Below are 27813 nucleotides of genomic sequence, written 5' to 3'. Positions count from 1 at the left end.
AACCGAGGTCAATCGTTATAGAAGACCAGCAAACTGACCCGCGACGTCGCAACCTGCTGGTAGTTTAGAGGAATAGCAATTACGTAGCAAGAAGCTAGTAGTCAGTCTCTGATGAACGAGGATTTGACTCTTGATGTTTAACATGTTTCGGATGATCAGTCAGAGCTGAAGATAATTTACTTCCTAGTCCAAACCTCCTGCAGGACGACGGGGGGATTTCAGCGGGCAGGGTATGAACCCTGGACCATTGAGACAACCAAACGACAGTCCAGCGGGCACACCACACAAGCAAAGTGTCAAAGTGTTTGCGCACCCACAAAAAAATCACGCTTCAAAACGAGAAGAAAAAATAGTGCGAAAATGCAGTCGCCTTTAAAATATGGACTTCCTTAGTAAACAAAGAAAAAAGGAGAATGAACTGTGTAGTTAGACTTTAGTAGAGATCTAGATCTAGTGCTTTACAGATAGAATCATTACATGTAGTTAGTTATATGTTTTCTTCTGTCTATATACTTACACTGCTAACTATTATGAATGGATCAGAATAACTTCATTTTAGAAATAGACCTCTATTCATCTCATATGTCCCTTGACTTTCGTTGTAGCTGTGACAGTTCACTTTACCAAATCCTCCCTCTGTCTACAGCAGTTCTTAGCAGGATATCAAGATACATTATATGCTAGAGAAATAATAGCTTATGAAATAAATAATGTTATGAAATACTCAAAAATGCACACAAATAGAGGGAGTTTCTTATTGCATACGCTCCATCTTTCCTAGAGCCTGAAGCAGCCAGGAAAACCAACGGCTTATCAGAGTTTAAGTCATTGATTAACATGCATAACTAGATTGACGCATAAAATGCTTAGGACGTAATTATTTTTTTTTAAGAATTGTCTGTATAAGATAAGATAAGATAATCTAGACTCTAAGACTAAAACATAAACAGAATTAATGTTTGTTGGTGTTGTAAAAAACACTTTGAGTGTGCATGAAGATCTAGATTCAAGTTTCTTTTTCACGGAGTTCAAATTATCCCTGCGGTATTAGTATCGTTACAGCTTTGTAGTTCAAATCTTATAGGATATAGCTCCTTTTGGATGTAATAAACTTACATTTATTTCATCTTTTAATCAACTAGAATTCCAGTGACCAGTGTTAAATGTCTCTGTCCTATGCGTTGATTGTAAAGAAGACACTAGATCGACATGGCATATACTTCAAGTTTCTGGTTACATATTTCAAGTATATCTGTTTATTGGATTTTCTTGTAGTACAAGGTATTGCCAATTTTTGTAATTACATCTGTGGATATCTTTATTAGTGAACACAATGTTTGGAGTGTTATAATCAAAGCACTTTAAGTAATGAAAAGTATCCATTTCAGACCTTGCGATAAATAGGGCAAATGATGCAAAAGCCATCTGTTTCTGTGAGCCACGGTTAACGAGGGTGTCATGTGGCCAAAACAATGACCAACCGCTTTTACTTTTCTCCAACTAATGTCAGGTACACATTAAAATTGGATGAATTCAGAAGCTCCATAAAAACCCGAAGTTCAAAATTCATCAGGATTAAAACCCGGGACCCTCTGTTCGGAAGCCAAGCGCCACTCAGCCACCGCGTAGCTTACTTCAAGTAACTACAAATTGTGATTTCCTTCTAACACAGTGGTTGCCAAAGTTCCGTCATAGACCACTTGCATTCTTTTTCCAGTTTTCTGTAGAACCACTAATTATTTGTGTATATATTTTTTAAAGATTCATCCAATACAAATGTTTTTCGTTCACGTCTTTCTATTTGGTAAATATGTATAACTCTACGCTTGTAAGCCTGCTTGAACAAAGTGCTTTGTCTGAAAGAGGTCCAAGTCAATGTCTTTATGAAACACTTCTAGTATTAATGTGTCTGACACACCGGGTGCATGGACTAGAATACATGGCCAAAGGCCGAGCACATGGGGAACCCCCGCTATCTTCCTTTGCTTTACCAAGCTAACCTTGCAGGACTCGTCATTAGTGTAACGGTTACTTAAGAAATGGCGCATGGGTTATCGACTGGGACGTGGAAGTGGTGGAAGCTCTCTTTCAACTTCGCACCGTGCAATGGGAAAGCTCTTGCATTCCTTTAGACATTCCCACAGGATTTAGCCTAATCACTTCCTCTAGTGATAGTTTCCACCCGAGTGCAAGATTGAAGTAGAATAGCGTCTGATCCGTCTGATCCACAATTGTTACTGGCACATTGCTTTTGTATTTGTTCGCGTTAGATAGAATAGCGGGCATAGTTCTGTAAAAAGGATCAATCAGGCATTGGTAAATATCAATAATTCGCATAATTATTTTTGAGAAATTTTGTAAACATTCCACATGAATAAGTTCGCCCGCTTCCAGCCAAATGGTCTGGGGGGAGGGGGGTAAGGCGCCACTGCAAAGTCTTCCCCATATTTGCTGAAAAAGGAGGGGGGAGTACATTAAGAATAATTAGCAGTGAGTCTAGGGCTCTTGGGAGTGAAGATTTGAAGCCCACACTCACAATGAATTAGATAATGAGGAGGAAGAGGATGATGAAATAAATTAATGCTAAGACTTATCATGATACACCACGTCGTGTTGTCATGTAAAGAATGTCATGTCATCATTTTCTTTGCCATTTATTTTGTTTAAACATCCTTGCCTTTGCTAACAAAATGTTCTTTGTTCAATCCATGACATTGTCAGCTTTTTCGCCATTTGACAATTGTTTTGATAGCGCTGGGGTGTGCATTGCCTGCTATCATCGCTTTCTCAAGATTAATGAACTTTCGGTAAGCAGCAGCACATTTAAAGTATTTATAAAGGAATGGTGTTCAAGGGAATTACTATCAATAGGGGTAAAATAGTCTACCAAATAAAAAATTAACAAAAAATGATTATCAAAGGGGGGAAATTTTCACATTAACAACTCATAGTCCCGATATTGTGATATTTATTTCCCTTTTCGTCATCAAAACAAAATAATTTAACAATCATTATTAAATTACCTAATTGTTTTGTGTGTTTTTTGTGTGATGATTCACAAACACAAAGTCAGAGAAAACACAAAAGTCAGAGAAAACCAAAGTCAGAGAAAACCAAAGTCAGAGAAAACACAAAGTCAGAGAGAACACAAAGTCAGAGAAAACACAAAGTCAGAGAAAACACAAGGTCAGAGAAAACCAAAGTCAGAGAAAACCAAAGTCAGAGAAAACCAAAGTCAGAGAAAACACAAAGTCAGAGAAAACCAAAGTCAGAGAAAACACAAAGTCAGAGAGAACACAAAGTCAGAGAAAACACAAAGTCAGAGAAAACACAAAGTCAGAGAAAACACAAACACAAAGTCAGAGAAAAAAAAGTCAGAGAAAACACAAACACAAAGTCAAAGAAAACACAAAGTCAGAGAAAACACAAAGTCAGAGAAAACACAAAGTCAGAGAAAACACAAAGTCAGAGAAAACACAAAGTCAGAGAAAACCAAAGTCAGAGAAAACACAAAGTCAGAGAAAACACAAAGTCAGAGAAAACACAAAGTCAGAGAAAACACAAAGTCAGAGAAAACACAAACACAAAGTCAGAGAAAAAAAAGTCAGAGAAAACACAAACACAAAGTCAGAGAAAACACAAAGTCAGAGAAAACACAAAGTCAGAGAAAACACAAAGTCAGAGAATACACAAAGTCAGAGAAAACACAAACACAAAGTCAGAGAAAAAAAAGTCAGAGAAAACACAAACACAAAGTCAGACAAAACACAAACACAAAGTCAGACAAAACACAAACACAAAGTCAGACAAAACACAAACACAAAGTCAGACAAAACACAAAGTCAGAGAAAACACAAAGTCAGAGAAAACACAAACACAAAGTTAGACAAAACACAAACACAAAGTCAGAGAAAACATAAAGTCAGAGAAAACACAAAGTCAGAGAAAACACAAAGTCAGAGAAAACACAAAGTCAGAGAAAACACAAAGTCAGAGAAAACACAAAGTCAGAGAAAACACAAAGTCAGAGAAAAAAAAGTCAGAGAAAACACAAACACAAAGTCAGAGAAAACACAAACACAAAGTCAGACAAAACACAAACACAAAGTCAGACAAAACACAAACACAAAGTCAGACAAAACACAAACACAAAGTCAGAGAAAACATAAACAATTGATAGCAATAGGAAACAAAATATGTTTACGAAACGTGTACATCTATTGTTTGTTACTCAGGGCGTATGCGATTATTCAACTTCAAAATTTGCTATCATCAACACAACGGAAAGACTAGACGAGATTGGCCAAGACTGCTATGGGAGTAAAGACGTTTTTCGTAAGTCCTTTTTTTCAATTATATTCTTTGGTAGATTCATCAAGTAACATATCATTCAAACTATTTACCAAGTACCACGTGACTGAGCCTCGCTCTGTAGAATAATTGGCTAACGAGGCAAGACAGTTGAATCCTTCCTGAGCTCATTTCCAAATGTAAACCCTTGATTAAAACTCGCTTACGTACGAAAGCGGTAATTCCCTTATGACGACATTTTAAGAAGCACTTTATAGCCTGGAAACATGTAAAGCCAAAACTAATTTTATGATTATGAAATATGTTCAAACCTTTGTAAAGGACAACCTCGAGTTTCCTAATGTGGCCTTTCAGGTGATAATGTATTTCTCAGTTCCATACATATACATTGTAGTTGTGTAATTAATTGATCCACGTAAATAAGTCCAACCTCCACTTTATAAAGTTGATGATATTTTGTAAGAGCGATTACTTTGCCTTCAATAACTACTGTATAATAAATGTTAAAAAAAAGAAAGAAAATGTTTAGTCCGCCCGAATTCCCCCCTCCCCCGGAAAAGATTCTTATTGAGTCTAATGTAAAGTAAAGATGTACTCAGGGTAAATAGAGAAGATTCTAGTTCTTTATAGTGTTTTTGGCCTCTTTTAGGCGTATTGACTATGGTTCATCTCGTAGAAAAGAATATATACACGCACAATTATATTTATATACATACATATATATATATTGTACTAAACCTGGTGGTGACACGGGGTAGCGGTATGTGTTTAGTCAGCCAACGCCAATCATCCCAGGGTAGCGCTAGACGAGCGATCAGCTGTGACGTGAATCATCTAATCTAGAGTGAATAGAGCTCAGAAGCGTCACGAGAGATGTGGTCATGGGATTAACCAGAAGGGTCGAGCGATGTTCCGTCCGGTTCCAGAAGGCCAGTAGGGACCCTATATAAAGACCGGAGATGTCATAGTCAAGTGGGTTTAGTAAGACGGCTCAGTACAAGTCTGAGACGAGACGGAGAGACCAGTGCAAGAGTTGATACGGCGGTACGGGTGTTAACGGAGAGATATTTCTACAGTCTTATGTTACGTGCTGCCAATTGTACAGTATTGGCTGTTATTTATTCCACATTAAACTATTACATTATTTGAAGCCCTGAGTTGTCAAGTTCTTTCAGTTGGTGGTGTCGTGTGATGCAGTTTGGCAGAGAGCCTGGATAGCCTGGATAGGAGACTCGTTACAATGTATATATACTATATGTTGTATCGGAGATGAGATGAATGTCTGGGCATTAGCTATGGTTGGAACTATGATATCCACACACCTCTACACAGCTGATCTATTCAAATGAACATTGAGATCACTAGCATGGCAGGCTCTATCAGGGGGTAGCACGGTGTGCTGCAAGCTGCCTAAAGATCGCTCATGATTTTTCTCAGAATTTGCCTTACAATGTTTTCCATTGGCATTTATCCACTTCTTTTCAGATTTGATTGACGTCAAAAAAATCAATAAAACTTTTGTGTGGAACTATGACAAGACGCCGCTGAACAGACAGCTATGGGCGGCTCAATTTCCCACGTCTGTCGGCGAATGTGTAGTGTTTGACACAACAGTGAAAAGACTTAAAAATGTTGATTGTAAAAAAGATTATCCTTCCCTGTGTACATGTAAGTAGCTGGTGGGTCATGTATTATATCCTTCCCTGTGTACATGTAAGTAGCTGGTGGGTCATGTATTATATCCTTCCCTGTGTACATGTAAGTAGCTGGTGGGTCATGTATTATATCTTTCCCTGTGTACATGTAAGTAGCTGGTGGGTCATGTATTATATCATCCCCTGTGTACATGTAAGTAGTTGGCGGGTCATGTATTATATCCTTCCCTGTGTACATGTAAGTAGCTGTTGGGTCATGTATTATATCTTTCCCTGTGTACATGTAAGTAGTTGGCGGGTCATGTATTATATCATCCCCTGTGTACATGTAAGTAGTTGGCGGGTCATGTATTATATCTTTCCCTGTGTACATTTAAGTAGCTGGTGGGTCATGTATTATATCCTTCCCTGTGTACATTTAAGTAGCTGGTGGGTCATGTATTATATCATCCCCTGTGTACATGTAAGTAGTTGGCGGGTCATGTATTATATCTTTCCCTGTGTACATTTAAGTAACTGGTGGGTCATGTATTATATCCTTCCCTGTGTACATGTAAGTAGCTGGTGGGTCATGTATTATATCCTTCCCTGTGTACATGTAAGTAGCTGGTGGGTCATTGTCGCTACCTGGTTTTTCGTGTAGGTGTAGCGGCGTGGGTACGTCCGTGTGATGTAGGTACCTCTTCTGGTACGGCTATAACACACCTCTTAGCGATGTACTTTATTAGACGCACTAGATTTGCAAGTGCGCAACATTACTAATATACTAAAGTCTCCAATGACACATATAGAATTACTGGTGAACACAGTGGTAGCAGACGTGGAATTTATTATGTATATAGATAAATTACAGAAAATACTGGCGACTTCAGCCGTCACAAAATATACACCAATAAATACTGGCTGTTCATGCCATGTGGAATAAGTAGTCACATCTATGAAATGTTCAAAATACAAGTCCAAAGAAAACTCTCAAGTTAACATTAAATCAAATTCATTAATATTCATTCATATTACAGACAGAGAAAATCGTACATCCACTCTCTGCTGGAGTTCTTCACTAACTAACTTTTGACCCTTATTTTAGAGTCCTTTAACTTATTCATATAACCTCGTGCTTGCACGGAATGTTACAATAGGTGACTGCGTGTCACTTCATGTCACAGAGGTTCTAAAACTGGACTGTGACATACGCCCCACACTCCAAAAAGATTTTTGACCAAAAATCTTTGACAAATATATTTTACATTAATATCACTGTACAAATATATATGAGCTTAGTCCATTATTCTATCAAGTGCTGTAAGTTCACTCCAATTGCTCATGTCATCTTATATAATCTTAGTAATTATGTATAACATCATATAAATTACTGAGTCCAAAAAATCATTTATATACTTAATTCACTGAGAGCAAAATCACTGAAATGTAACATTAATTGTAATGAAAAGTACCTCCATCAAGTGTTAACAAACTTTATGCATACATTTGTACTTAAAAAAATATTTGTACATGCAATCACATGCTAATGAATATAAAAAAGAGAAAAATATACAAGTTATTCCACATCCAATGTTTTACTATAATTGTAGATGCACAACATTATCAATGTGTATCATTTGACACACTGAGTAAATTTACTCAAAATGGTTACAGAAAAAAAATTTCATATTTATTTACAACTGTGATGTGCTGTGTCAAAATATTATTCTAAGTTTTGCCATCATCAAGAAAAATAAAATAAAAAAAAATTTTCAGATACATGTCAATCCAGTTCAAGGTTGACCTTGCATAAGACTACTATAAATAGTCTGAGTGTAGTATTGAAGTACAATAGTAAACAAATTTCCATGTTTACAAACATTCATTGTAGTATTCAGGTGTGTAAAAATTTTAGACAATATTTACATCTGTGAGTTGTTATGAAAAAAAGATTCAGGTCAACAGTTCAAGTAGTTCACTGTTGTTTACATCTCATTGTTTACATTGCTGTGCACAATCAGTAATGAAATACAATATATACACACAGAATAAACACATCTGGCATTTGTCATATTACAAGTTGACAATAGAATACAATGAGCAAATAGATGATCTGTTATTGATCATAAGCATAAATGTCATCATGACCCAAAAGAAAAGTGTAACAATAAAGTGTCATGACCTATTTGCAAGTTGACTACTACTGCTTGTTTCTAAGTGTTTTGTACTGCTTATTTACTCTATCAGAATGTCCTGGCTAATGTGTTTAATGTCATTATTTTCACTTGTTTCATTTTCATGTATTATGTATCTGGATAAAAAGTCAGCTATTACATTTTCATGTCCTGGAATGCTTTCTAAATCAAATTTGTAATCTGAGAGAATGAGTGTCCATCTGTTTATCCTGTCATTTTTTAGATCTTTTCTTTTTAGTGCCAGTAATGGTTTGTGATCACACTTAATGCTAAAAAATCTACCTAACAAGTAATTCTTGAGTTTTACAACTGACCATACAATGGCTAATAATTCTTTCTCAATCACTGAGTATTTTTTTTCTGTTTCAGACAGTGTTCTACTGATGTGTACTATTGGCTTAAAAAAATGACTCTCTTTGCTGTAGTAAGCATGCCCCAATACCAGTGTTGGAGGCATCAGTGTATAGTGATAGTGTTGCTGTTGGGTCAATACTGGCTAATTCTAGCTTCTCATTAAATTTATCTTTTAAGTTGCTTAATGCTAATCTACTTTTTTCATCTATACAAATTGTGTTTCCATGCTTCTTTTTAGTAAATTCAACAAGGGGCTCAATTATCTGTGCATAATTTGGAATAAACTTTCTATAAAAGTTGCAAAGTCCTAATAATGATCTCATGTCTTTCTTGGTCCTAGGTTCTTTTATGTTTTTAATCTTTGTTAAGTTTGTTTCAGTGGGTGTAATTTTGTCATTGGTAATGCAATATCCTAAGAATTGGATTTCAGGCTTAGCTAGGTTTAATTTCTTGGGGGCTAATGTCATGTTGTGTGTTCTTAGTCTTAAAAATATTTGCTCTAGTACATGAATGTGTTCCTGTTGTGAGTTTGTGAAAAAACAAATGTCATCTACATAAGACAATACATTATTTATGCCTTCTAATAATTTTGACATGCATTTCTGAAATGTGGCTGTACTGTTTATTAAGCCGAATTGCATGACATTCCAGACATAGATACCTTCTAGGCCTGGCATAGTGCATTTGAATGCTGTATATTCCTTAGAGTCAGGGTCCATTTTAATCTGCCAGAAGCCTCTGTTTAAGTCCATTGTTGTGAATAGGGATGATTTGCTTAAAGTTGTAATTATGCTGTCAGTGTCTGGTAGGGGTTCTGGGTCTATGACTGTGCATTTATTTATTTCTCTAAAGTCACAGCAGATTCTTACTCCACTGTCTTTCTTTTTTACAATGACCATGGGTGATGCATATTTACATGTTTCTGATCTCTCTATCTTCCCATCTTTAATTAAGTTGGTCATTTCTGTTCTAACTAAGTCCTCATATGCTTTGGGGATACTATAGGCTTTTGTCTTAGTTGGTAGTGCTTTGTTAAGTTTTATTGTGTGTTCTATCAGATTGGTACATCCTAGCTTTTGTGTAATTACATCACTATATTTAACTGTCAAGTTCTGTAACATATCATTTTCAATGTTTGGACTACTGTTGTGTGTGGTGTTTATGGTGCTTACTATATGTTCTTGTATGTTGTGTTTGGTTTCTAGATCAGGTTCAATTATGTCTGTGTCAGTTATTTGTCTCTTATCCAATTTTACAAGTTTGTCAATATTGAGTTTGCATTCTCTACCATCTTTATCAATGATGTACACTTTGTTATTAATTCTCTCTATAACTTTAAATGGTCCCTCATTCTTATCTTTACAGTGTTTGTTTTCTATCTTAACAAAAACTTGGTCACCTACATTTAGTGTTCTTAGTTTTCTATTTCTGTTTTTTATTTTCCTATGCCTTTCTAAATTTTTGTCCATGTTTATCTCTGCTAGTTTTATTCCTTGTCTAAGCTGTTGTTTGGTCTGAATTATCCAAGGATGGTACTGTTCTATGTTTTCTAAGTCTAACATGTTGTCAGCCCATAACTCTAACGGTCCTTTTGGTTTTCTGTTAAATACAAGCTCATAGGGGCTGAATTTAGTGGTTTCATGGATGCTAGTGTTGTAGGCAAATATAGCATAGCTAAGAGTCTGGTCCCAGGTACTCATTGAGTCTCTTTCTAGCTTATATATCATCTGTTTTACAGTTCTGTTCCATTTCTCTATCTGCGGTGAGTAGATAGTGCTATGGACTAGGCGGATGTTAGTCATTTCTGCAAATGCCTGGTTAAGGTGGGGCTTAAAGTTTGATGCATTGTCTGACAGTAACTTATTGGGGAATCCAAATTTTAGAAAAAGTGTTTTTAAGCAATTACATATGTCAATAGCCTTTATATCTTTTAGAGGAAATGCCTCTGCCCATCTAGTGGACATGTCAATGATACCCAAAATATATTTATTCCCTTTACTGCTGGTAGTTAGGGGTCCCATTATGTCCATGGCAATTTTGTCCCAAAAATAGTGAGATTTATCTGATTTTTCTAATGGGGCTCTAGTCACTGTTTTTTGTTTGGCACATTCTGTGCAACTGTTTACATAGTTCTTAATGTCCTTTCCCATCTTTGGCCAGAAGAATTTGTTGGCTATCTTAGCATATACTTTTTTTTTTCCTAAGTGTCCTGCTGTGGGGTCATCATGTGCCATATTTAATATTTTAGCTCTTAAAGTTTTAGGGATTAGTATTTGAAGTCTAGTACAGTTTTCTTTCCTGTTATATCTAATGGCTAAGTTGTTAATTTCTATATGGTGGTTATTTAAATTTATCTTGTTATAATCTTTGCTTAAGAGGTCTTGTATTGTGGTGTCATTTTTCTGCATAGCTATTAGTTCCTCCCTAGTTATACCTATTTCATTGAGTAATACAGTGGGGCATTCTATTTCTGGTGTTATTTTTTTATGTGATCTGGTTTGAGCTAATAGTGCCTCATGTTTAAATAGGGAATATTTTTGTCTATCTTCCGCCCATTGCATAACTTCTTCTAGTGTTGGATCTTTTACACCATCTACATTGCCTATTATTAGATCTTGTGCTGGGGTGTCCATAACTATGGCTTCTAGTTCTCCTGTAATCCAGGGTGATTCTATTAGGACTTTAGCGGTCTTGCAAATATCGAATTTTTGTATATTTGCATAGGTCACTTTTACTGTGTCTTCTAGATACTGTCCTGGTTCGACTAAAGAGGCTTTAACTATTATTGCCGTGGCTCCACTGTCCCGAATTGATCCTACTTCTTTAGAATTAACATAGGATGGAAAGACTTTTATTTTGGACTTATTTGCTTGCATGTAGGCTACATTTTCCTCTCTATGGGTGTTGGTGTTATTGCCACTGTTGTTTCTATTGTTTCCTCTATTGTAGTTGTTTGGGTGGTTGCTTGTGTGGTAGTTATATTGGTCCCTTCTAGATTGCCTGTTTCTGTTATAGCTATTGTGTTGGTAACTGTTTGCAAAATTTCTTCTTTCATTGGGACTTGCACTCTGGTGTAGTCTATATGGTCTATTATTGTAATTATTGTTGTTTTGTTTGTAGCTGTTTGGGTTGTGGTAACTAGTGTAACTTCTGTATCTGTAATTGTTATTGTAGTTTATAGGAGCTTTGCATTGGTTTTTTACGTGACCTTTTCTCCCACAATTGAAACAAGTCTTGGTGTTGGACCATTTGAATTTGTCATTGTTGTTATTGTTGAATGTTGTTGCTGTGGCTACTAGTTGGTGTAGGTCTCTTTTGTCAATCGTGTGTCCAGGGTGACTGTCTTTAAATAGATTTAGATTCGTTATCAGTTCAGTCTCTGTCTTGATCTTCTTTTCTTTCAGGAAAGTAAAAACTAAGTCTGTCACGTTGTTGAGGACATTGTCAATAAGTAGCATGTCTAGCATTTGTGTCGGGTCCTTGATGTCACATTTTGCTAGCTCTAACCATTTTATCATGTTAGTCCTCATGTCGAATATTATCCTGTTGAAGTCCCCATCTTTTTTCAATTTAGTGTCCCTGAACAACTTACGATAGAAATCTGAATTTTTTCCAAAGTGTTCTAATAATCTAGTCTTTACTGCTGCATAGTCTTTCTTTTGGTCTACAGTTAAGGTGGAAATGATGTTGAGGGGTTCTCCGGACAAATTTGCTAGTAGGTGTTTGGCCATGTCCTCATTGTTAAGACTATAGGTTGAGGCTATATGCTCAAATTGGACTAAATAGTTTTCAAGTGTTTCATCTTTAGAGTTGTATTTGTGGAATTTGGAGATGAATGGCTTTGTTGTTGACTGTTGGGTATTAATGTTGGAATTTGTTTTGGCAGCTTCTAGTTCTAGTTCTTTTTGTCTAGTTTCTAGTTCTTTTAATGTTTTCTGATGAGCTCTTTCAGCAGCTCTTTCTTCCCTATCTTTATCCTTTTCAGCCCTATCACTAATTTGTTTCTTTTCTTCCCTTTCCTCCCTTTCTTTCCTTTCTATTCTATCTTTTTCTTTTTCAGCTTTTTCTAATTCTTTTTTGATAAATTCCTTTTTCTCATCCCCTTCTAGTTCCATGACTTTCACTAGCTCTAAAATTTTGTCATAGGAAGACATGTTTAATGCTTTGTGTAGTTAATTAAGTGAGAAAGAAAAATGTACTGTGTTATACTTGTCAATACAGTGTGTGTCAATTATTTAACATGTGTATATTACACAATAATATAAAAAATTCAATCAATGGTTACAATGTAATGAAAGAATGTAGTGATAATTGTCCAATGTATAGATCTAGATCAAAATTTACTCAGTTGCTCAATTATAAACTATTCAAATTCAATATTCACAAATATCAATATATGTTATACATGTGTGCTGTTGTGCCAGAGTAAAATAGTAAAAAATGTAAATTAGTAAGAGAAAGAAAAATATATGTACAGTATAAGTAAAAAGGACAAACACAGAAACAATATAGAGAACAACACAGTCTGCTTTTAAAGAAATTAATAAAAAGTAGAAATGTGACAGGAGAAATACAGATATATGGATACAGGACTTTTAAACAAACAACAATATAGATACAGATTAAGTACACTGACAGAAATACAAACAAGACTCAACAGCTAAATAAATATTTTCCCACTATATTCTATGACCTCCGTACCAACAAGGAGAGCCTCAAACGCATTGGGCCTTATAGAGGTTAGAGAACAAATAGGATAGACCCTAATAGATCCTATTGTTATGATAGTTCATACAATAGTCCCTCTCCAGCCACCCTTAAAAAAAAATATTTAGAAGAAATGAAATCAAAATATGGCTCCAAAATGCCAAGAGTTATCAATTACTAACTCTACTAACAATCAAGTTTAATTACTGCTACATCAAGGCAAAATCCATGTACTTTATAATCATATGCATGTATTTAATTTGTTAATAGTGACTTACAGACTCTTTTCTTGTCGACTAGTGTAGTTTAATCCTCTTATAGCTTGGGTGGTTCGCTAATAATCCATGTATAGGTAATCCAATTTAAGAATGATAATCCATGTCCATGTATACTATAAGTAATCCAATTTAAGAATAATAATCCATGTATAAGTAATCCAATTTACGAATACACGTTACTATGAGCATTAAAGTGGTAGAAGAAAAATAATCCAGTTCAATGCCATAAGATGGCTCAAATGCTCAAATGCTCTGTCAAGTAATCCAAAATAATAATCCACGATGATTGGGAAGATCACAAGTAGGTACGACCATATCAAGGTGCGAGTGTGCCAATGATGAATAGTGGCGAGCACTAATGATGAAGCGGTGTATCTGTGATTAGTGTCATCAAGCGATGTCTTGACTGGTATGGCTCTTTCTTTCAGACGACATCTGTAGCTCTAGATAGGAATCGAGTCGATTTCTGTTTCACACCGGACAGGTGTCAGAGGTAGATGTAGGAACAGGGTTGGCGTTGAATGGATCTCAGGATGCAGGTGTTACTTGAATGGATCTTGTGGGCAGGCTGGATTTCGTACTTGTTTAGTTAGCCGCCATCTTGAGAAAAAAGTACCGGTCTAACGTGTAGTCTTGCGCTGTTTACTATAGAGGCGATTGAGATCCTTTTAAGACTCCTCTACTGGTCACCAAAGGCCAAATGTTGTAGGTCCATACTGTTAGTTAACAGCCATACTGGCCACCAAATGTCGCTACCTGGTTTTTCGTGTAGGTGTAGCGGCGTGGGTACGTCCGTGTGATGTAGGTACCTCTTCTGGTACGGCTATAACACACCTCTTAGCGATGTACTTTATTAGACGCACTAGATTTGCAAGTGCGCAACATTACTAATATACTAAAGTCTCCAATGACACATATAGAATTACTGGTGAACACAGTGGTAGCAGACGTGGAATTTATTATGTATATAGATAAATTACAGAAAATACTGGCGACTTCAGCCGTCACAAAATATACACCAATAAATACTGGCTGTTCATGCCATGTGGAATAAGTAGTCACATCTATGAAATGTTCAAAATACAAGTCCAAAGAAAACTCTCAAGTTAACATTAAATCAAATTCATTAATATTCATTCATATTACAGACAGAGAAAATCGTACATCCACTCTCTGCTGGAGTTCTTCACTAACTAACTTTTGACCCTTATTTTAGAGTCCTTTAACTTATTCACATAACCTCGTGCTTGCACGGAATGTTACAATAGGTGACTGCGTGTCACTTCATGTCACAGAGGTTCTAAAACTGGACTGTGACAGTCATGTATTATATCATCCCCTGTGTACATGTAAGTAGCTGGTGGGTCATGTATTATATCCTTCTTTGTGTACATGTAAGTAGCTGGTGGGTCATGTATTATATCATCCCCTGTGTACATGTAAGTAGCTGGTGGGTCATGTATTATATCCTTCCCTGTGTACATATAAGTAGCTGGTGGGTCATGTATTATATCCTTCCCTGTGTACATGTAAGTAGCTGGTGGGTCATGTATTATATCATCCCCTGTGTACATGTAAGTAGCTGGTGGGTCATGTATTATATCATCCCCTGTGTACATGTAAGTAGCTGGTGGGTCATGTATTATATCCTTCCCTGTGTACATGTAAGTAGCTGGTGGGTCATGTATTATATCCTTCCCTGTGTACATGTAAGTAGCTGGTGGGTCATGTATTATATCTTTCCCTGTGTACATGTAAGTAGCTGGTGGGTCATGTATTATATCCTTCCCTGTGTACATGTAAGTAGCTGGTGGGTCATGTATTATATCCTTCCCTGTGTACATGTAAGTAGCTGGTGGGTCATGTATTATATCCTTCGCTGTGTACATGTAAGTAGTTGGTGGGTCATGTATTATATCCTTCCCTGTGTACATGTAAGTAGCTGGTGGGTCATGTATTATATCCTTCCCTGTGTACATGTAAGTAGTTGGTGGGTCATGTATTATATCCTTCCCTGTGTACATGTAAGTAGCAGGTGGGTCATTGTCAGTGTTCTTGTCTATGCTTGTCTTTGTCTGGGCTCATTCGGCTCGTTAGGGGTTACTTAAATTTTACTATTACGAGCAATTATTACTTGAGACACTTCAACGTCAACTATAGATGTCCATGGAAATATAAACAATGCTTTAATCCAATAAGCACACAATGGCATCGAATCTCAATAAATATTTAATACACAAAACAACAGTCCATCAACTCTATGAAACATATATACATAACACCAGTCCAGGAAGCAACGTCCAACCTTCCTGGACCGGGAGCAAGACCTCACTAGCTTAACACACTCTCTCACACATTTAATTAAGACTAAATCATTCAGTTCATATCACGTGCAAAACTATTCACATTCATAACCTGGGCCTGGGAGTACCTAAGCAAAGGGATATAACTATCATAACCAAAATATTAAAGTAACATTCATTCTCGCTATACCTCCCCCTGACAATCATTTTTTTTTCTTTTTTAGTCGTTGTTGTTTTAATTTTTTTTTAATGTATTTAGGATTTTAGGACTAGGACTAAAATATTTAGACCTATATTCAGTCCTTTGGTAATTGACGTCCCGAGAGATATGATTTTCCCTTTTGCAACTCCTTGTGTGACTAAAGAGGCCAATCCTTGATACACAGCTGAGGTCATAGGTTGGGCATAAGTAATTACCAGGCGCCGTTGCATTTTCACCCTACTTTCTACTACTGTTGTGCAAGGCATCTTCAATCCGGGACCCTGCCTTTATGCTCGCTCTCCATGTGGATCTATCCAGTGCCACTTTTTACCAGCTTGACTAAAATGTATATACCTTTATTCATTAAAGAGTTGAATATGTATATAAACAATTTGTGACTAGCATTTCCAGTTCACCCGTCCTAGTCAAATCATTGGTTGGACTTTTAATGGAAGACCTTGAGTGTGTAATGTTTACTAGAAAAATGTCTTCCAATAAAGAAGCACTGCAAAGTACAAAATGAAATGCGAAATGATACGACCACTATCCGTTTCATCTAGGTGGAACTAAGACTTGATAGAACAGTGTGTATGTGTGTTTTGCTTATAAGTTTGTGTATGTAGGATGACATTTGTTTAGGCTTACGAGTGCTTATGCTAGTTGGTGTATGTGTGTTTATGTTGATTTATAAATGTCTTAAAAGGCCTGTGGCTTACGGTTTGAATGTAGGCTCGTTTTCGTTTTTTTTTGTGGTGTATTTGAGTGTGTGTGTGTGTGTGTGTATTAACGTTTAACAATACATATCGATCAACAATATATTTCCTTGCTTCTGTCCAGATCAAGGCTTTATTGAAGAAACTACTTCTATTGCCAATTTTTCAGGTAATAATACTTAATGGTTTATTATTATATATTAAGATGTACCGAGGTTTGTAAAATAAATTTAAAAAAAACTACCATACAGAAAGATGGACAGATAGAGTGGATCAAAGCTTTGTAAATTCATTAAGACCTATCTGCTCAATAACAACTTTGTAAACTCATTAAGACCTATCTGCTCAATAACAACTTTGTAAACTCATTAAGACCTATCTGCTCAATAACAGCTTTGTAAATTCATTAAGACCTATCTGCTCAATAACAGCTTTGTAAACTCATTAAGACCTATCTGCTCAATAACAACTTTGTAAACTCATTAAGACCTATCTGCTCAATAACAGCTTTGTAAATTCATTAAGACCTATCTGTTCAATAACAGTTTTGTAAATTCATTAAGACCTATCTGTTCGAAACATGTCTTAGATTTAGTTTGTCATTTGAACTCTGCTATTTATGTCTGTTACATTGCCCCTTGAGTCTACACCAGTGTCGTAGCGGGCCGCACGGGGCATCATATCATATAACCTAGCTACGCCACTGGCCTACAGTCGATATACAAATTATTATTCTTACATAAATGAGGGAGTCAACTAAGCTGCACTGTTGTCTTCAGATAATATTTTCCTTTGACGAAATAATGAGAAGCAATCGGGCGTTTTGTGATCGAAACTGTCTCCCTTATTGATATTTGGCAAAACTTTCTAACTTCCTTGGCCCTTTGTCAAAATAGTATCTATTCTGATCTCTTAAACCCCTCAACCTGGAGAGTAGCCGTACCACCACTATCATGGGATGGCATCATTGATGAACGACAATCTGAGAAATAGACCCGTAGTGAGGCTTTATTTTACGCCTGTCAAGTGTCAAAAGCTTGGTTTACAAGTGATAGATCTACAGTAAGTTGGCCTACCTCGGTTCATGGCTATTAATCGTTCCAGAAATCTTTCGAACATCGAAAATATTTGAAGACGTTTGGTTGTTACGTAGCAGATACTTTGTAAATGTGTAGAGTCTAAAACAAAGAACGTGTCACTCTAGACAGAAAGTTTGGAAACACCGAGACCATTCGTTAAGAAGGCCTGAACACTGAATTGCAACGTCACAGCATGTGGGCAGTTTAGACCAATAGCTCTTCGACACTTCACAGGTCTGTACGACATGGTAACGAGCTATTGGTCTACACTGTCCACATATTCTGACGTTGCAGTACAGTGTTGAGGACTTCTATACGATTGGTCTCTTGAAACGCACACGCTTTCTTCATACCAATCGATAATATCTTTTCAGTTGAATAGAAAATAAAGTCACGCTTGTACTCCTTTTCAACGACGACTTTCTGTAGACCCGTGATGAAAGATGAGAACTTGATCTATGAATGGAATGTGTCTATGTGAAGCAATTTATAAGCAAACTCAGGAACTGAAGTGAATTAATCATGAATGATTATCCTTTTCCTCTGCCCAAACATACCGAAAGCTACATAGACATTTTTTGCTCGCCTTTGTGAAACTATTTCGTTCGCTACATGATTAGGCTTCTAACAGTTTTAGTTCAAACATCTCAGAATGATCTAAATATGCATTATCATATACTATTTTCAACGTTACAATAGGCGGCTCTGGCGGCAAACGTATTTGGGAGGTGGAAGCAATGAATAGAATATCGACATGTTATATTAACTTTTACCAATAGTTGTGTTAAAACATTTTTTTCTAATCAATTATCTTATCGTCTAGATTAGTCTAGAAGACATTATGCATTGCTTTTAAGGCGAAGTTTGTTTCTGCATTCTATGTGTTTAGAGTTCATCATGTATTGCTTTAAAGGAGATGTTTGTTTATCTATTTGCTTAGTGTGTCGATTTCTAATTTATTTTCTGCCTTATTTGTTGATAATTTTATATTATGATTGTGGTTACATTACAAATCTTATTTTTGCTTTCAGTATATTTAATGGGCTCAAACAAAACTGGAGAAATATAAAATGACTAAAATACACTTAGGAAACTTGTATACTTTTTTTTTACTTTTAATTAACTTCAAAACATGTATAACAGTAATTCCTACTACAACATTACTTGACATATATTCTCACAAAAACACTAAAATAATAAATCTACATCGTAATGACACTTGAACGAACTGATACAACTGAGATTTTCCATCTTCTTAGCTTAAAATTTACTTTCACTAATAATTGACTTCAAAGAACCAAGGTACTCAGAGACTTATGGAACGTAGCAATTCTAGAACCTGCAACACTTCAAGAACCAGTTACAAAGGGACCTGCTACTACTCAAGGACCAGTTACAAAGGGACCTGCTACTACTCAAGGACGAGTTACAAAGGGACCTGCTACTACTCAAGGACCAGTTACAAAGGGACCTGCTACTACTCAAGGACCAGTTACAAAGGGACCTGCTACTACTCAAGGACCAGTTACAAAGGGACCTGCTACTACTCAAGGACCAGTTACAAAGGGACCTGCTACTACTCAAGGACCAGTTACAAAGGGACCTGATACTACTCAAGGACCAGTTACCAAGGGACCTGCTACTACCCAAGGACCAGCTACAAAGGGACCTGCTACTACCCAAGGACCAGTTACAAAGGGACCTGCTACTACCAAAGGACCAGTTACAAAGGGACCTGCTACTACCAAAGGACCAGTTACAAATGGACCTGCTACTACCCAAGGACCAGCTACAAAGGGACCTGCTACTACCCAAGGACCAGCTACAAAGGGACCTGCTACTACCCAAGGACCAGTTACAAAGGGACCTGCTACTACCAAAGGACCAGTTACAAATGGACCTGCTACTACTCAAGGACTACAACTAACTTACTTTCCCCCACTTTTTTTTAATAGAATCCAAGAAACTTTTACTCTAAATAGTTATCTTCACTATGCCCTTCTAGAAACTGACGTATGTGACTTTTTTTCTTGACCTCTTTCTCTGATTCGTTAATTATAATTGACACATGTTAACTCTGCGAATTCTCTGACCCGCTCCTCGTTTCTAGAAAAAAGTCGAATGAGATGAGGTCAGAGTATCGTTTCGTAACACTTAGATTCATTGCTTTGAATCATTGCTTGTACGGCCAGGTGTGTTTATCTATTTGCTTACAATGCATTAAGCATTGCTTTTAAGGCGAGGTTTGATTATCTATTTCTTATAGAGTGCGTTATGTATTGCTTTAGAGGCAACGTTTGTTTATCTGCCAACGAGAGCTGTGAGGATGGTTGCCAGGAAGGCTACTACACTGAACAATGCCTAAAAGGTAAAGTGCTCATTATTAACATACACCAAGTACTGATTTATGACTGAAAAAAAAGGTTATTTTTAAGGTATATATATGGCCTCGTTCAGTCGCTAAGCAACTATGGATCAGCTCGTGGAAATGGGCATTAGCTATGGTCAAAACCGTGTCGCCCAATCATCGATTCTCCCCTCTCTCCAGGCAGCTAATGTATCCTATGGAACGGCAAGGGCCGATACAGTTTGGTGTCATGGCGTCTCAGGCTCTGTCAGGGTGTAGCATGCACACTGCCCAATGGTCGACGGCTTTAAGGCAGATGTTGTTTAAATTCAATTTTTTTATCTCCTTGAGAGGGGGGAGGCAATGGCTAACGAGCTTCTCCTGCCCAAGCCAAGTTCAAGCGTACTTAGCCTCTCCACCAAGCTTCCCACAGTTCTTCAAAGTATGATCAAGTTTATTCTTCAATATACCCCCACCCTCTTTGTTTTCAACTAGATCGCACTAGGGAACATGGAGCACTGATAGGAATTTGTCCTAGCATAAGGAATAAGAATTGTATCTTTTCCCTGGCATGGAATATTACAGTCTGATGTTGCACTAATTGATACATTGATGTAAATAAAATAATAAAACACTCTCCTGAAACGTTATTCCAACTAGGTGATTCTAATTGAATAGAAATATAGTGTCTACTCACTGTGACTATAATACACTAAATGGCTATACAGAACACAGCTTTGTTACATGTTGTGATTCTGATTGAATAGAAATTTAGTGTCCACTCACTGTGACTATAATACACTAAATGGCTCTACAGAACACAGCTTTGTTATATGTTGTGATTCTGATTGAATAGAAATTTAGTGTCCACTCACTGTGACTATAATACACTAAATGGCTATACAGAACACAGCTTTGTTACATGTTGTGATTCTGATTGAATAGAAATTTAGTGTCCACTCACTGTGACTATAATACACTAAATGGCTATACAGAACACAGCTTTGTTATATGTTGTGATTCTGATTGAATAGAAATTTAGTGTCCACTCACTGTGACTATAATACACTAAATGACTCTACAGAACACAGCTTTGTTACATGTTGTGATTCTGATTGAATAGAAATTTAGTGTCCACTCACTGTGACTATAATACACTAAATGACTCTACAGAACACAGCTTTGTTACATGTTGTGATTCTGATTGAATAGAAATATAGTGTCCACTCACTGTGACTATAATACACTAAATGACTCTACAGAACACAGCTTTGTTACATGTTGTGATTCTGATTGAATAGAAATATAGTGTCCACTCACTGTGACTATAATACACTAAATGGCTCTACAGAACACAGCTTTGTTACATGTTGTGATTCTGATTGAATAGAAATATAGTGTCCACTCATTGTGACTATAATACACTAAATGGCTCTACAGAACACAGCTTTGTTACATGTTGTGATTCTGATTGAATAGAAATTTAGTGTCCACTCACTGTGACTATAATACACTAAATGGCTCTACAGAACACAGCTTTGTTACATGTTGTGATTCTGATTGAATAGAAATTTAGTGTCCACTCACTGTGACTATAATACACTAAATGGCTATACAGAACACAGCTTTGTTACATGTTGTGATTCTGACTGAATAGAAATATAGTGTCCACTCACTGTGATTATAATACACTAAATGGCTCTACAGAACACAGCTTTGTTATATGTTGTGATTCTGATTGAATAGAAATTTAGTGTCCTCTCACTGTGACTATAATACACTAAATGGCTCTACAGAACACAGCTTTGTTATATGTTGTGATTCTGATTGAATAGAAATTTAGTGTCCACTCACTGTGACTATAATACACTAAATGGCTCTACAGAACACAGCTTTGTTATATGTTGTGATTCTGATTGAATAGAAATTTAGTGTCCACTCACTGTGACTATAATACACTAAATGGCTATACAGAACACAGCTTTGTTACATGTTGTGATTCTGATTGAATAGAAATTTAGTGTCCACTCACTGTGACTATAATACACTAAATGACTCTACAGAACACAGCTTTGTTACATGTTGTGATTCTGATTGAATAGAAATTTAGTGTCCACTCACTGTGACTATAATACACTAAATGACTCTACAGAACACAGCTTTGTTACATGTTGTGATTCTGATTGAATAGAAATATAGTGTCCACTCACTGTGACTATAATACACTAAATGACTCTACAGAACACAGCTTTGTTACATGTTGTGATTCTGATTGAATAAAAATATAGTGTCCACTCACTGTGACTATAATACACTAAATGGCTCTACAGAACACAGCTTTGTTACATGTTGTGATTCTGATTGAATAGAAATTTAGTGTCCACTCACTGTGACTATAATACACTAAATGGCTCTACAGAACACAGCTTTGTTACATGCTGTGAAAACATTCTTACGCGCGAGTTGGAGGCTGATGTTAATATGTGATCGAGAACGTGAACAATATATCATAATTCATAGCAGTAGCTGCCCTTAGTATCTATCCTCTTATTTTTATATTAAAGCGTTCAGATGACTAGACCAGGGGTGTGCAACCTTTTTCTACCGAGGGCCGCATTAAAAAAATTTGGGGACTGGCGGGCCGCATAAATTATTATTTTTTTTTTACTCCCAATTGAGGAATTACAACAACAGTTAGCAATTTCTTGAACTAATTTTACGAATAATTTTTTAAAATTTTGTTATTGTCTTTGTACATCCCAACATTTCACCACAAATGTACAATTGTACTTCATGTGAAGCATTTCACTGTTTACATCCGTGCATGATGTTCTGTAAATGTAGTACTAGCTTACTAGTTGTTTTGTTCTTGCGACTACTATCAAATTACAGTCAGTGAGCATCAACCTGTTCTAAGACTTCATAATTTTCAAACAAACGATATAAAGCGTGTTCACAGATGAATTAGGTTCCGGATAATGTGACAGCTTCGCAGCAAATTTTTCTTCAGTATGGGAATACAGCTTCTGGCAGTCATGAAACTTCTGTAGAAGAACTCACTGGAATTACTCTTTCAGGTCATAATTTACTTGGAGGTATGTCATCTGGAGCTAAATCAGCTTCTGCATCAAATAGTGAGCTGATGGTATTGAAAACTAGTTCCAAGATCTTGACGTCTTAAAATTTGCTTTCAAATTCCACAATCAAGGAATCCAAATAAGTCTTGTAATTTCATTCATTTCACTAGAAATAGTTTCACCTTTCAGAAAAGGAAAATGATAAGAACCGATTTCACTGGCTGCCTCAAGAAGTGGAATAACTTTGTTTGAAAAGATTTAAGATGCAGATACATTTCATTTGAAACAAAACATTGCAATGTTTTCAATGATAAACATGAAGTCTGTCTTCAACTCTTCATTAGAAATATTAGTAACAAACTCAAAGTCAATGTCCTGCAATGAACCTAACTATTTCTTCCTTGAGATTCCATATTCTTCTAGGCCAGCGGCCTACTGTTTTACCGAACATCGAAATGTTTTGTTTCTAAATCTTCAAGTACTTCTCGGAACTGCCAGTTATGGCAGGCAGATAATTGGAGGCCCTTGGCAAAGTGATTTGGTGGCCTCAAATAAATTAAAATAAAATAAAAAAGAGACAACAGTAAAATTATTCAATTTATTACAAACCTATTGTACTTCAACAATAACATTGAGGACAAGTTTCGCTATTTCTTCTCTAAAATAATAACAAAGAAGATAGTGCAAGGCCCTCACCAATTGGTGACCCTAAGCACTTTGTCTATGCCTAAAGCTGGCTCTGTGCCAATAATAAGATCATTGAGAAATCAATTCCAACAATATATTTGATATTCAATGCTTTATTTTATTAAAAAGCCTGTTTTTCTTAGTCAAAGCACGAGCTCCATTAGTTGTTACACTTACCATCTTGTACAAGCCGACCCAACACTTTCAACACAGGTTTTGATAAAATTGAATAAATATTGGCTTGTGTTTGTCTTTAACTGAACGTTTCGAAATATTGCCATTAAGAATAATCTTCGTTTACTTTAATTAAGCTTTTTAGAATGACGTTTATGATAAGTGATAAGAATCAGAAGTTTCAATTATTTCTAGATCTATAGATATTTACAATTATTTATATAAATATATTTGCATTTTTATATGTGTAATGTGTGGGAACACCTGATTTCTTTAAGCGTCGGCGGGCCGCATAAAACACTTCGGCCAGCGGGACGTAAATTGCCCACCCCTGGATTAAACCAATACCTGAGATGAACTGCTCGGTGGTTTCCACATCAGGGAGCTCTCCATATAGTTTTCTTTCTATTGGGGTGTTTTAGTTTCTTTTAATGCCGTCACTCCCTCTACTTTAGAATGCCCCTAATCAGAATGTTCTAATTGTAAGTGCCCCTGATAGGAATGTTCTATTTTTAGAATGTCCCACTTCTTGCAAGTCAGGGAAATGTGAACAGTTTAGTGGCTTGTGTTATAAAGACTGTTCAGATGATGATTCCGATGATTTTGAATGCGGTAAGTCGTTTTATAGTAATAATGGAATATTTAAACACACGACAATCTAAACAACAAACTATTTCAATACCAATCAACATTTATATAATAAGACATTGTGATGCATAAACACCTTATAAATAGAAAACAGATGACATAAAAATAAAGTAAAGCAGACATTGCGATTCATAGGGCAAACCATATAAAGACAAGGTGTCATATGGCCATCACCACGACCAACCTCCTTTACTTTTCTCAAGAGATGTCAGGTTCCCATGAGAATTGGGCGGACTCAGGGACACCCTACAATCCCGAAATTCAAAATTCTTGTCATCACCGAAATTAAAGTTGGAGACCCTTGGTTCAAAACCCAAGTGCTCTACCAGACAGCCACAAGATCCTTTCGTTTGTAGCGCTATTGAAGCAGTGTAGTATTTTATTGTGTTGGTACATTATTACAATATATTTATAAATACGTAATTAACTGCTCCGTCATTTTATCCAATCAACTGTGTCCTTCTTTAGAATATTAGCGAACAGGTTTTATAATCCAGAGATTTATAATCACTATATTTTACGCAATAAGGCCATAATGAGTAAACTACCTGAAATATTAAATGTATGAAGGTAATAATTTTTTTAGTTACACTGCAAAAGACTTTCTCCCAAGCCAATACTAGGCCAAAAGTTTTACTCAAAAGATGCAATTTAAAACGGCACCCCAGTCCAAAAAGTCCGCCACACCGTTCCACAAAGGAGGCCGTCATCAGTGACCGGATTAGCTGGAGTAGCGGCTCCCGCAAGGGCAGTGGCGGTAACAAGCTGCCCATGGTCAGCACTGCTCCTGACCACTTAGAGCGTGTGAACTATTAGTTATCGGGGGCAGTGCGCCGTGTAAGTGGTACGGCCCACTCCTGCCTAGTCATTATGGCCGCTACTACTGGGAGCCCTTAGACAGGACACGGGATTGGGAATCCCATGTCTAGGCCTGGTTGTTGGATAAAACCTTTCTAACAATCAACGGGATTACGGCGCCGATTCCCTACTGGACTTCATTGAAGGTACTAGTTAATTCACAATTTATTGAGCATTAAAATATATTTACAAGGTAATTTCTTTGCATCATCAAGTCAATCCAAAACAAAAATAGCTAATAACAGCGCACAGCACCAAGTACTTCTCAATGATATGAAACACTTTCCTACTCTAAGACAATCCTATCACACACTCAGCTTCCAACTCCAACTGCCACAACTCTCTGAAAGCCCAATTGCAGCTCGCAAAGTCTTAAGTCTTTCAATCTCCAGTCACCAACTATGACTACCTCTTTCAATCTCAAGTCTAAAAGTAACTTAAAATTGTACACACCTTATATGCCACATTCAGGTGGACCTGTTGACCAACATCAACTCCCCCTCGTAAAAGTTCTGGTTAACATTTCTTTAGGGATACCATCACTTTGACCCTTTAACCATCACTTTAACCCAGTGGTTCCCAAGCGTTTTTTTTTCTTAACGGAACACTTCGCACAGTCTGAATATTTAGCGGAACACCTCGCACAGTCTGAATATTTAGCGGAACACCTCGCACAGTCTGAATATTTAGCGGAACACCTCGTACAGTCTGAATATTTAGCGGAAAACTTCGCACAGTCTGAATATTTAGCGGAACACTTCGCACAGTCTGAATATTTAGCGGAACACTTCGCACAGTCTGAATATTTAGCGGAACACTTTGATTATTTTTTAGAGAGATAAATTCACTTGGTGGCCTACTAGTTAATTATTCCAGTAGTTCGTGAAACACCAATTCAGGCCTCGGGAAACACTAGGGTACCATGGAACACAGTTTGGGAAACACTGCCTTAAACAGACAAGGTTTGTAATGTCTATGTTTCTCTATTCCAGAGGTTTGTAATGTCTATGTTTCTCTATTCCAGAGGTTTGTAATGTCTATGTTTCTCTATTCCAGAGGTTTGTAATGTCTATGTTTCTCTATTTCAGAGATTGGTAGTGAAAATACGGACGACAATTTGTTTTTTTTCGTTCTCGCTCTTCCCGTCGTCAACGTGGTCCTTGTGGCCCTAATTTGTATCTTGTACCGCAGGAGGAAGACCTATTTCACTAACGGAGAAGATGCCCATGGCAACAATAATGATGATTAAAAATAAAATTGAATATGAATCTCAAGAAGGCATTTTTTTATGTTACAAGAGTTCACGTTTATACTTCAGTTCCGTCGTTCACTTGTATGCTTCACTTCTGTCGTATTCTCAGTTTCAAGCGTTCACGTCTATACTTCAGTTCTGTTGTATTCTCTGTTTCAAGTGTTCACGTTTATGCTTTAGTTCTGTTGTATTATCTATTTCAAGCGTTCACGTCTATACTTCAGTTCTGTTCTATTCTCTGTTTCAAGTGTTCACGTTTATGCTTTAGTTCTGTTGTATTATCTATTTCAAGCGTTCACGTCTATACTTCAGTTCTGTTGTATTCTATGTTTCAAGTGTTCACGTTTATGCTTTAGTTCTGTTGTATTATCTATTTCAAGCGTTCACGTCTATACTTCAGTTCTGTTGTATTCTCTGTTTCAAGTGTTCACGTTTATGCTTTAGTTCTGTCGTAATCTCAATTCCAAATATTCAAGTTTATACTTCAGTTCTGTGGTATTCTCAGTTTCAAGTGTTCACGTTTATACTTCAGTTCTGTTTTTCATGTTTATGCTTTAGTTCTGTTGTATTCTGAGTTTCAAACGTTCACATTTATGCTTCAGTTCTGTTGTTTTCTCAGTTTCAAGTGTTCACGTTGATACTTCAGTTCTGCTATATTCTGTTTCAAGCGTTCACGTGGATACTTCAGTTCTGCTATATTCTGTTTCAAGCGTTCACGTTGATACTTCAGTTCTGCTATATTCTGTTTCAAGCGTTCACGTTGATACTTCAGTTCTGCTATATTCTGTTTCAAGCGTTCACGTTGATACTTCAGTTCTGCTATATTCTGTTTCAAGCGTTCACGTTGATACTTCAGTTCTGCTATATTCTGTTTCAAGCGTTCACGTTGATACTTCAGTTCTGCTATATTCTGTTTCAAGCGTTCACGTTGATACTTCAGTTCTGTTGTATTCACAGTTTCAAGAGTTCATGTTTATATGTCTAAAAGTAA

General features: G+C 36.6%; 1 protein-coding gene across 3 annotated transcripts; it reads left to right on the top strand.

Moving 5' to 3' along the window:
• The first annotated feature begins 346 nt into the window (after positions 1 to 346).
• LOC106051175 (uncharacterized) lies at positions 347 to 26832 on the top strand. Of its 3 annotated transcripts, none has more exons than XM_056011245.1 (9): positions 347 to 422; positions 1143 to 1281; positions 2722 to 2807; positions 4236 to 4335; positions 5797 to 5979; positions 16825 to 16869; positions 20046 to 20147; positions 24581 to 24676; positions 26659 to 26832. In XM_056011245.1, the coding sequence occupies exons 2-9, from the start codon at positions 1164 to 1166 to the stop codon at positions 26817 to 26819; spliced, it is 891 nt and encodes a 296-aa protein (XP_055867220.1). In that variant the 5' UTR covers positions 347 to 422; positions 1143 to 1163; the 3' UTR covers positions 26820 to 26832. The 3 variants fall into 3 exon arrangements, with proteins under 3 accessions (XP_055867220.1, XP_055867218.1, XP_055867219.1); XM_056011243.1 differs by having other exon boundaries at positions 355 to 482; XM_056011244.1 differs by having other exon boundaries at positions 366 to 479.
• The last annotated feature ends 981 nt before the right edge of the window (positions 26833 to 27813 follow it).

This window comes from Biomphalaria glabrata, chromosome 14 (assembly GCF_947242115.1).
Source record: "Biomphalaria glabrata chromosome 14, xgBioGlab47.1, whole genome shotgun sequence".
Lineage (NCBI taxonomy): Eukaryota > Metazoa > Mollusca > Gastropoda > Planorbidae > Biomphalaria > Biomphalaria glabrata.
The sequence above is the reverse complement of the archived record's forward strand: the minus strand, read 5'-3'. Positions and strand labels throughout refer to the sequence as shown.

What these genes read in the sequence shown, in the direction of transcription:
- LOC106051175 (XM_056011245.1), top strand. Translation starts at nt 1,164, where the DNA reads ATGTCTCTGTCCTATGCGTTGATTGTAAAGAAGACACTAGATCGACAT. An exon ending in TGGGAGTAAAGACGTTTTTC is followed by an intron (nt 4,336 to 5,796) that starts GTAAGTCCTTTT and finishes ACTTCTTTTCAG; the next exon opens with ATTTGATTGACGTCAAAAAA. An exon ending in TTCCGATGATTTTGAATGCG is followed by an intron (nt 24,677 to 26,658) that starts GTAAGTCGTTTT and finishes TCTCTATTTCAG; the next exon opens with AGATTGGTAGTGAAAATACG.